The 11,056-nt window shown below is 49.6% G+C and overlaps 1 protein-coding gene across 1 annotated transcript in view; it reads left to right on the forward strand.

Annotated features, from left to right (window-relative positions):
- tnrc6ba (trinucleotide repeat containing adaptor 6Ba) overlaps positions 1 to 10,792 on the forward strand; it is a 17,615-nt gene extending 6,823 nt beyond the window's left edge. Inside the window, exons 7-23 of the mRNA XM_062525734.1 lie at positions 1 to 10; positions 338 to 511; positions 869 to 1,059; positions 1,470 to 1,544; positions 1,798 to 2,001; positions 2,427 to 2,555; positions 2,852 to 3,004; positions 4,045 to 4,191; positions 4,509 to 4,716; positions 5,347 to 5,505; positions 5,815 to 5,979; positions 6,359 to 6,502; positions 6,872 to 6,964; positions 7,208 to 7,465; positions 7,958 to 8,031; positions 8,485 to 8,624; positions 9,144 to 10,792. The exon at positions 1 to 10 is cut by the window's left edge and continues 974 nt beyond it. Coding sequence (XP_062381718.1) covers positions 1 to 10; positions 338 to 511; positions 869 to 1,059; positions 1,470 to 1,544; positions 1,798 to 2,001; positions 2,427 to 2,555; positions 2,852 to 3,004; positions 4,045 to 4,191; positions 4,509 to 4,716; positions 5,347 to 5,505; positions 5,815 to 5,979; positions 6,359 to 6,502; positions 6,872 to 6,964; positions 7,208 to 7,465; positions 7,958 to 8,031; positions 8,485 to 8,624; positions 9,144 to 9,732 — 2,913 coding nt within the window. The 3' untranslated portion in view covers positions 9,733 to 10,792. The remainder of the gene's footprint in view (positions 11 to 337; positions 512 to 868; positions 1,060 to 1,469; positions 1,545 to 1,797; positions 2,002 to 2,426; positions 2,556 to 2,851; positions 3,005 to 4,044; positions 4,192 to 4,508; positions 4,717 to 5,346; positions 5,506 to 5,814; positions 5,980 to 6,358; positions 6,503 to 6,871; positions 6,965 to 7,207; positions 7,466 to 7,957; positions 8,032 to 8,484; positions 8,625 to 9,143) is intronic.
- Positions 10,793 to 11,056: the final 264 nt, after the last annotated feature.

Genomic DNA, 11,056 nt, shown 5'->3' on the forward strand with positions numbered 1-11,056 from the left:
CCTCAAATGGGTGAGGGGAAAATAAATTTAAATGTGTAGTATTTTTGATGAAAGGTGACAAACACTGGTTCAGAGTAGGACTAGGAATGGTGTATATTTAATACTTAACATGGTGCAGTACAAACTGGGAGTACTCTGATTTGTCTCATGAGAAATGTACTGGACTGCTTTGCGTGTCGGTCGAGGACAGGGATTGTGAATTATTGTCCTGCTTCGCTGTAGTTGCTGATTTTCTAGCTCATTCTTGTTTAATCTCCCTCTTGTCAGTGCATGTGAGTTCCCTGGTGTGTCTGTGAACACACTGACTGAGTGTTTTGTTCTTGTGCGTCATCTCTAGCTCCCTCTGGTTGGGGGAACGCCGCCTCGCCCAGCCCCTGCGTGGACAACGGCACGGCCGCCTGGGGAAAGCCCATTGACGGTCCTAGCGTCGGGCCTGCCGGCTGGGGCGAGCCGGATGACTCGGGCAAGACCTCAGGCTGGGGCAACCCTCCCACAAATCCCATCAAACCTGGTGAGACGAGCGGCATTGTGTGTTTTTTTCTTTTTTTTTTTTTTTTACTTTTTTTATTGGGATGTTTATTTGGATGGTTTTGCGGTTTGCGGACGTCTGTGCATTACACTGCACCACGGAAAAAATGTCATGATGCAGTTTTGTAAATAAACATTTGTAACCATCTTTTTTTAAAAAATCTTTTTTAAACATTTTTTTAACCATTGGATTGGACTGCTTTTTAGGAGTAATGATATTTTATTGCTATTGTGAAATGTCACAGGGATCCTAATTTATAAGCATCCCAGAGGTCTCTGTGTTACCTGCTGCTCTGCTGTGGTCTGACTGCGATGTGGCCGCTGTTTGCTCTGCCCTCAGGTCCAAAGTCTATGCAAGAAGGCTGGGGCGAGGGAGAGAGCTCGGTGAGCGCCTCACGCCACTCGAGCTGGGAAGACGAGGAGGAGAGCGGCGGCGGCGGCGTGTGGAACAGCACCGGCTCCCAGGGCAGCGGCTCCTCCTACAACTCCAGCGGCTGGGGCCAGGGCCACGCCGCCAAGAAGGTCAACAAGGTACGAGCCATAGCGCTGGTCAAGCACCACAGACAGCTCATCAGGGCCTTTGGCACAGACAGCAGCTCTGGAAGTGCTGCTGCATGCAGCTTATGAGGGCTGATTGCATATGGAGGAGTTCTGATAATTAGTTCAGGGTACAAGAGCACTGATTGGCATGCACAGTTATGATTGGACCAAACTGCTGCATGATATTATGAATTTGCTTTATGAACTTGCTCAGTCATGCCCCATTTACACAAGTTTATACAGCATACAAAAGAAAGGGAGAAGTGTTCTCTCTCTCTCTCTCTCTCTCTCTCTCCCCCCCCCTCTCTCCCCCTCTCTCCCTCTCTTCTCCTGCTTCATCTCGGCGCTGCTGGCTCTGGATGCTGGCCGGTTGTTGATGACTCTTTGTGTTTGTGCCGCAGGGCCCCATGAAGAGTGGAGGTGGAGACTCTTGGATGAATCCCATGACCAGGCAGTTTTCCAACATGGGCTTGCTGGTAAGACACGTCCGTGACGGCCCATATTTCAAAATAATCACTCACGTATTTTATTAGTTATAACCGTTTTATTTGTTTGTTTGACAGTGCAAAGGCACGGCATTCATTTTGTTTGCATTTAGCAGTTTTTGTCGTATTGTTTTTAAAAAGCAAGGCAGTTAAACTGAAAATAGCACAAAGCGAAACATTATAAAAAGAGATTGATTTCAACGAGCCGTAAAACTGACCTGTACCGGTCTTCCTTTCCAACCAGGGTGAGGACCCCAGCAGTCGGAGCCTAGACCTGGCCCCCGGTCCCCCCCAGGAGAAGAAGATGGACGCCGAGAGGCGAGGGATGAATCTGAACGACTACAACGGGGACCTGCGTAAAGGAGGCCGACCTGGTGCTGGAGTAGTCTACCGTTCGCCCAGTTCCAAAGATGTGGGGCCTGTTGAGACTGGACCCTACTGTGATAAGGTAGTTAAAAACAACTTCTGTTTTTACTTCCTCTGTGTAGCCACTGCTCCCTTTTGCCCTTTCCTGCCACGTTTTTACCCTTTCTTGTAACGAGCCTTGACTGGTGACTGTTTTATAGCAGTAGATATTGCCTTTCATCAGGCACTATGGCTGTTTTCAGTAGGGTCCTTACTTTGTGCACGATACGAGCGGTACAGGCCCGAACTTGAACCCCGCCGTAAAAACAAAGGGCACCACGCCGACGTGAAGGTTGTAATAATTTTGGCAGAGCTCAGGGTATAAAGATTTTTCACAGTTGCGGCTTCTCTTAATATCTCTTCAGTGCCCTCTTATGTCTCGTCTCTCTCCGCTCCAACAATTTACCATATGGGTCTTCATTTCCTACAATCATTTGTCTGTGCCCTCTGTCTGTCTGTCTGTCGCAGATTGGAGGTCATAACATGTTTGGTAGTGCAAGTGGGATGGCCCAGTCCAGGCACCAGCCAGGTGTGCCACCCATAAACCCGACCCCGGGGATACGAGCGCAAGTGCCTCATCAGTTCCTGTCACCTCAGGTAGGTCTGCTGTGGTACTTGCATGAAATCATGCATGACAAATCTTTCCCTTTTGTGGCATAAAACTGCATCGACTCAGCAGTTCTGTAGATAAAGCCCTAAGTACTGGGGCGTATACATACCTGACTCATTAGTCGCAATTAATTACAAACTGATGGCACGTATTGATTATATGCCTTGAAATCGGATTGGAATTAGTATCATTTTGTCGGGCGGGAAATGTGCAGTGCCACTGGAGGATTGTGTGTTTTCCGCGTTGATGAATGGAGATGTTGTGGTGCGCTCCCGTCTCCCAGGTGCCAGGTGCGTCCGTACTGAAGCAGATGCCGCCTCCGAGCAGCGGAGTGGGAGTGGGCGGGGTGGGCACCGGCGTGTTCCCCCCTCAACTCTCCCCCCAGCACATCGCCATGCTGAGCAGCATCTACCCCCCTCACATCCAGTTCCAGCTGGTGAGACACACACACACACACACACACAGAGATACACAGACAACCGCGCCCATACACAGATACAGACAACCACACCCACTGCCACAAGCTAATACTGACAAAATATCAATAGAGCCTCATCCATTCAGTTCAGCTACAATTTTGCCCATTAAAACTTTTAATGGTGTGATGACTCATTCCTAATTAATTTTAAGGTCATTAGGCCGAACACAGCCTCGCTATGAGGCCAAGACAAGGGCTGTATTATCTTGGGTAGACTCGGGAAGGCTGCTGGGGTTGTGTCAGGCCACGTTGTGGTGATGTGCGCCGTGGGTTTCTCGGTGCGTTTCTCCCTCCTGAGCCTGTCCGTCTGGCTCTGTGTCACGTCGTCAGGCCGCTGATGACTCACCATCTGTTTCGCTCTGCTCTTATCTCGACCTCTCCGCACTTCTCTGCGCTTCCCTTTCTGTTTCACCGTTCGCTTCCGGAATCTTCTCCTCCTCCTCCTTGTCTCTTTGCTCTCTCACCTTTGTCTCATCTGTACATTTCATCTAAATCTTGGGTGCCCATTCCGTCTTGTCTGTCTCGTTCTCTTATCCTCTCCGATTGTCTGCTCTGTGCCCTCTTTTTTGGCCTCCACCTACTCACTTTTACTTTCTCTTCTCATATCTCACATCTTCCCCCACTCACCTCACCTCACTTTCATTGGCTTTCATTTCTTTCCATCCCACACTCTCTGAATGACAATATCCTCCCTCTCTCTCTGTCTCTCTCTCTCTCTCTCTCTCTCTCTCTCTCTCTCTCTCTCTCTCATATATATCATATCATTGCCTCTTTTCTTCTCCCAATACCAATTTCTTTTTCCGCTACCTTCTCACTTCATTCTTGTTCACTCTCACTTCCCACCGCACCTCTATCTTTATCCTTCCCTCTCAATTTTTCTCTGTCTGTCACCTTCCCTTCCACCGTCTCTACATTATCCCCCCTCCCCCTCTACCACCACCTCTTTTTCTCTCTCTCACTTTCTCACTCTCTCTATCTTTCTCTTATCTTTCTCTCAGGCCTGTCAGCTGCTCCTGCAGCAGCAGCCTCAGCAGCAGCAGCAGCAACAGCAGCAGCAGCAGCAACAACAGCAGCAGCAGCAGCAGCTGCTGCAGAACCAGAGGAAGTTTCCCCAGAACGTGCGGCAGCAGGCTGACCCCCAGCAGGTAGGTGTTTTCCTCACGCAACCAATTTCCTTTCTACTGCTTCTCATTTGCAAAGGTGTATGCATGTGTACGTGTACGAGTACTGTATGTACAGTAATTTCCTGTGTATTAGCCGCTTTGTGCATACAGCAAGCCGCAGGACAGTGTTTTATGCAAATTAAAAGAAACTAAATATTGATACATTAACATATTAATACCGTAGTAATGTATTAAGCTCATAGCTGAAGAAATGTAGCAAAATCAATGTAAGCTTCAGTTAAGTTAGTTTGGAAATTCTGATATGTTGCTTTTCTGACGTTGTAATTTCTTGTTTGCAGATTGCCCGGATCATGGCTGTGCTCCAACAGCAGCGGCAGCAGCAACAGCAGCAGCAGCAGGTGGGAGGCACGGGCATGGGCTCCAAACTCTCCCCGTCTCACCTGGGAGGCGGGGGCCCCAAGATGCCCATGTCCGACTCAATGCCCCACCCCGGACTGGGGAGCTCCGTGGCTGACATGCACCCAAAAGCACAGGGGCCCTACTCCGGTGAGTGAGACCGTCCGCCATCTTCACGTGTCCCGGGGAATGGGCTTTGTTTACTGTTCATTGTGCACTTCCTGAGGAGCGATGCGTTGGTTTAACGCCCGGAGGTGTTGATCTGATGATGCAGCAGCCTCTGTAAAGTGCTGTTGGAGGATTTTGAATTCACTGTAGCTGTGTTTCTGGCATATTGTGTAGATGAGAAGGAGGGATGTATATATCGGATGACAAGCAGTCACGTCTAAAAAGGTGGCGCCTGTCACATTTTCATCATTGTAATGATTACGGCCTTGTCCAAGTAAGACAGAGCGCAGACAGTAATGCACTGAACTTACCTGTTCACAGTACAGTTAGAACAAGCCTTCCGGCGTTGCCACATTCTCAACCTCGGTGCAAACCAGCAGACAGTGTGACTTTGCACACTGTATTGTGGCTTGTCACATGGACATGTGTATGTTCTATATGCTTCCCCTTGGTTACTCTTGCTGCTGATAAAAAGCCATATTTGTGATCCAGTACACTAGACAGTACACAAATAATTAGTTACAGCTCTATAATGATGCATGATAAATTATGTGAATGATTGTAGGTATGTAAATGTGTTATCTCTTCTTTTCTGTCCTGTTCCGCCTGCAGGCTTTAGCTCTGGGATGAACTTGTCGGGTCTGGAGCTGGGCTCCATGGTGGGGGGTGGGGGAGGACTGAAGGACCCGGCCGCCCAGCAGTCCCGCTTCAAGTGGATGATGGAAGGCCACTCTCCAGCCCCCTCCCCTCCTGACAGCGCTTTAAAGAACGGTAAGGACAATCATCCAAAGCCTCTCATCTCCCATAGGGTGAATCATAGTTGAATTGCAGCGTGGAAAACTTTTTTTTTTACTTGAGGTTACTTTATGTTTTGGACAAGTGTTCAGCATTGTATTTTTCTCAGGAGCATTTAATGTGTCCACTGTAAAATTGTAAAAAGAGACTTACAGGAATTCATAGCTTTTGACTATCACCCAAACCATGGTTAACCAAGCCATAAACTATTGTAGTTATCTTGTCATGTATGCAGCTGCACAGTTATATTATTATGTAAATATAATAACATTTGTCTTCCATCAGGGCCCATCTCTGCTCCCATGAAGGCGAGAGGAGGCTCCCCCTATTCCCCCTACGAGCTCCTGGGCAACGACGGCTTGGGGGTGCCCCCACAAGGTGCCTCGGATAACTGGCATCGAACCCCTGGAAAGACTGGCACCAAGACTGGCACATCCAGCTGGCCTCCAGGTGAGGGAACACTTACTGGCCACTTAGACCAGAGAGGGAATAAAATTACAGGACGCGAGAACTCGTAATACTGTTTATATGAAACCAGTGCCGTTCACGTTTTTCTTGTTGATATTTCTGTTCGATTTTTTTTCACAGCCAACATTTCACTGATGCTCTGTGCAAATAAAGTTACATTGCGGTTTCATGACATTATTAAATCCCCACATGTCAGCAGCAGTGTTTCCTGAATAAGAAGTCAGTCGAGATAGTCAGTTGTCAGCACAAACTGCTCATATTTATTGAGCTAATTACAGCATTGGTGCATCAGCTCCTTCACAGCAACTTCACCGCTCCGTCTGTCAAACCCCCCCCCCCCCCCCCCCCTCTCCTTTTCCAGAGTTCCAGCCCGGCGTGCCGTGGAAGGGCATCCCGAGCGTCGACCCCGAAAATGACCCCTACATGACCCCCGGGGGCATGCTGAGTTCAGCCGCAGCACACAGCCTGAACGACACTGAGCACCAACTACTGAGAGACAACACGGGTACTAAAAACGGCTCAGGGCCCCTGTGGCCTAATGTTACTGAGAGACGAGAGTTCTCGGGAGCTCGAGAACTCTCTCTCTCTCTCCCATCTGGACAGAGTGGTCACAGGCGGCCCATGTGTTTTTGATTTGACGACTGTACACAATGCACGGTTGTTGCGTACGGAGTGACTCACATTTAACGACTTCCAGAAATAGCTTTCGTTTTCATTATGAGATGATCTCAGATGTTTTAGTTAGTAAGGAACGTCACAAATGTTCCTCCAGGCTCAAGGGTCTGCCATTTTTCACGTGTAATAAGTGCTGTCAGATTAGTACGTCATCAGTGACTCCTCTAACGGCTGCTGTCTGTCTGTCTGCTACCTCCAGAATCAACCCCCTCCCTCAACACCTTGTTGCCTTCACCTGGTGCCTGGCCTTACAGTGCCTCAGAGAGCCCCCTCAACAACGCACACAACCCAGGTACCACTGCACACACGCTACGCTAACCTTTTTGTGAAGTGTCCAGGGCTCCTGAAGTGTTTCCCAATCCAAATTATGTTACTTGCTTTCTGTTGAGAAATTTCCATTCTCCTAGTCCCCCTTTCTTGCATGTCGGCATATCTGATTTGTACAGCAATGATGAACAGTTGTGGTCTGTTTTGCTATTGGAACATTTTTAATGTGGGAGAGTAAGAGTGAAGAATCCCTGTGTCTCTCCTCCAGCTAAATACCCAGAGTACAAGCCCAGCTGGCCCCCGGAGCCCATAGGACACAAGTGGAAGGCCAACCGCCACAGCCCTCAGCTGCCACGCCCGCCCCCAGGACTGGGCTCCCATCAGAAGCAGCCCTCCATGTCCCCCTGGGCGGGAGGAGGAGGAGGAGGAGGAGGAGGAGGAGGAGGAGGTGGGGGAGGAGGCCCACGATTGAACAGAGGCGGCTGGGGTGGCTCTGGCAACAGCCAAGACACCAGATATGGGCCTGGTAATGCTACACACGCGCGCAAACACACACATGCACACACAGGCACACACACACACACACACACACACACACACACACACACCTCCCCTACTGAGATCCATTCCAGACCTGCACTTCCATCTCTGTTCTGCAAACCTATGCTGTCTTGTCCTGTTGAAATATTCACCAGACTAAATGCACCCACTCCGGCCCTGCTGAAACAGCAGCCTTTGGCTCGGAGCTGTGGCATGTTCACATCATCATTCACTACCACTGCCAACGAGGGAGTGGCTAGTTTGTGCCCAGTGCGTGCTAATCTTGTCTCTCTGTCTCTCTCTCTCTCTGTGTCTATCTCTCTTTCTCCCACACACTCTCTCTGTCTCTCTCTCTCTTTCTCTCTCTTTCTTTCTCTCTCTCTCTCTATGTCTCTCATTCTCTCTCTCTCTCTCTCTCTCTCTCTCTCTCTCTCTCTCTCTCTCTCTCTCTGTCTCTCTCTCTCTGTACCCCAAGCAGCAGGTTCTATGGCGTGGAGTGATGGGGCCTCCAGAGGAAGCTGCTGGCTGCTGCTAAGTAACCTCACCCCTCAGGTAGGCCAGCTGGGGGCAGGTCGGGTCGGGGCAGACCTGGCCAGACCGGGTGGAGCAGACCCAGTGTAGCATGACCTATTTGAACTTGGTTTAGAGGGATCTGGAAAGTGGATAAATGATGACAACACGGTGCATAGAGTTTTGTTTTGTTTATTATGATTTAAAATGTAGTGTAGCTTCGGTTTTCAGAGTCAAAAGATCCTGTTGTCTTTTTGCGGTTTTGGCATGATCAAGCACGACTAGGTCACTCTAGGAACACTTTGGCTTTTGCTTGTCCTGTGTGATTGATGATGTGATTACCTTGGAAGCTCTGACGGTGCATGCCTCCCTCTCTCTCCACCTCCCTCTCTCTCTCCCCACCCCTCTTGCTCCCTCTCTCCACCTCCCCCTCTTTCTCTCCCCACCCCTCTTGCTCCCTCTCTCCACCGCTCTCTCCTCTCCTAATTGTCTCAGATCGACGGTTCCACCCTACGCACCATCTGCATGCAGCACGGGCCCCTGTTGACCTTCCACCTCGGCCTGACCCAGGGCAGCGCTCTGATCCGCTACAGCTCCCGGCAGGAGGCAGCCAAGGCCCAGAGTGCACTGCACATGTGAGTGGCTCCTCGGCTCCCCCCCCCCCCCCCCCCTCTCTCTCTCTCTCTCTCTCTCTCTCTCTCTCTCTCTCTCTCTCTCTCTCTCTCTCTCTCTCTCTTCCTCTCCCTCTCCCTCTCTCTCTCTCTCCCTCTCCGCACGCCTCCTGCCTCTAAGCCACCGGCGTAGCAGGCCCGCGGGTGCCAAGTCACCCTGAGCCCTTCAGCTTCGCCCTTTGGTTGGAAAATGACTGAAGGGATCAGCACTTTGGCAACGCTGCTCACTTGATTTATGTCCCGGTCATTAAAGGCGTACACAATTAAATGGGCTGTGTTTTTTGGCATACATGATTGTTTGCAGTGTATGTCTTTAAAACATGGACAGGACAGCTATGTTTTATTTTTCTTTCATTCTTTCCCTGAATACAGATGAAATTTTCTTGAAATTTGAGATTTGCCATTAATTCTTACCAAACTGGCTCCTTGGGGGTAATTACGATGTCAGAGGGCTTGACCGTGTTGTTGCTTTGTTTTCCGCAGGTGTGTCCTGGGCAACACCACCATCCTGGCAGAGTTTGTGAGTGAGGAGGACGTGGCTCGCTACTTCGCACATTCCCAGGCCAGCGCCGGCGGGAGCGGAAACGTGGCCGCCGGCTCCTCGGGGGCCCCCGGCTCGGCCGGCTCCGGCAGCACGTCGGCCGGGATCCCCGGCGCGGAGCGCGACCGAGCCGGAGGCGGCGTCGGCAGCAACGGGGGCTCTGTGGCGGTGGGGCACGGGGGCAACGGCGGCGTAGGGACCGGAGCCGGAGGCGCGGGGGTGGCGCCCGGCTCCGGCTGGCAGAGTTTGGACGGTACGGGTGGCTCGCCAGACGCTGCCTCCTCCTCTTCCTCCTCCAGCCAGGGAGCGGGCCTGAGCATCTTCGCCCAGTGGAGCAACAACAGCGGCGGAGGAGGCGGCGGGGGCGTGGAGGCCAGCCGGGCCCAGGGCCTGTGGGGAGGGATGCCTTCAGGGTACCCGGTGGGGAGCAGCCTGTGGGGGTCCCCCGCCATGGACGACCGGCACCAGATGAGCAGCCCAGCCGCTCTGCTGCCTGGAGACCTGCTCGGAGGAGGGGCCGACTCGATCTGACTGAAACATCCCACTTACTAACACACACACACACACACATACACATACATACATACATACATACATACAGTACATGCACATATACATTGTTGAACACGGCATTTTACATACAGTACATGCATACATGCACAGATACATTATTGCACAGCATTTACAATCACCATATTTACACACACACACACACATGCTCACACAAACAACTTAGATGCATACATACATAAACAGTTCTTTATACATTCATGCACACACATTTCAATTCAGTGAAAAACCATGATACCTAAACCCATAAGTGCATCAGTACCAAACAACATCACAACCACACATACATACATACATACATACATGCAGCCATACATACATATATACATGCATACATACTTTTCATTCATAGTTACATTCAATAACATTTCTCTCACTTACAGGCACACAGTCTGCCAGCATACACTTGCACATCCGTACACACAGGCCTAGACATTGACATATGCACTGTGGCAAGCACTCACCAGTGCAGCTAAATATCCCTCACTCTGACACACTCTCTCTCTCTTGAAGCACTCAAGGACAAACACTTTCCATTCAGAAAGCAAAAACAGTCCAGGTTACAGCTTGCTTTAAAAACAGAGAAATGTAATCCTTTATCAAGAACACATGCATCCTCAGAACAGAGTAGCTCATCCTTAAGCCCCATTACAAAAGACAGGAGTGGGGAGGGAGCTCTTAAAACACTGGCCATAGAGGTGTACACTGTCAAACTTTTGTCTGGAGCAGGTGGGGATTCTAAATATTGCTGACATACATACACACATATGTGCATTTAAATACACACACACACACATATACACATACGTACATTCACACTTACATTCACACTTACACCTTTTACCCTTAAATGAAGACTTCAGCGGCAAGACTTGAACCGACAAAAAAAAAAAAAAAGTGAAATCAGTTGGACTCTCAGACTCAACTGGATGAATCCTTAATCTTGAGTTTCTGTAGACACACACCCTGCATACTGAGACAGTCACTCAGGCATGCACTGTAAAGAAAAAAAAAACACACACTCATACAAACAATAGCGTACCAATATGCATCATTTGGATGTTGTTCTGTGATTTTTGGACACACCGCATTGCAGGATAATTTCATGATGTTACAGCTCTTTACTCGAAAAACGAACATACCAAACACTTCACCCTTCCTAAGACACACACTGTTCTAATGTTTGACAAAAAAATCAAAACTGTATCTTGTTGTCTTCTTATTTTTGGTTTGTTTGTTTTCAATGTTGGACAGTGGCATCCAGAAATGTCTTATATTTCCTTCA

This window comes from Sardina pilchardus, chromosome 22 (assembly GCF_963854185.1).
Source record: "Sardina pilchardus chromosome 22, fSarPil1.1, whole genome shotgun sequence".
NCBI classification, from domain to species: domain Eukaryota; kingdom Metazoa; phylum Chordata; class Actinopteri; order Clupeiformes; family Clupeidae; genus Sardina; species Sardina pilchardus.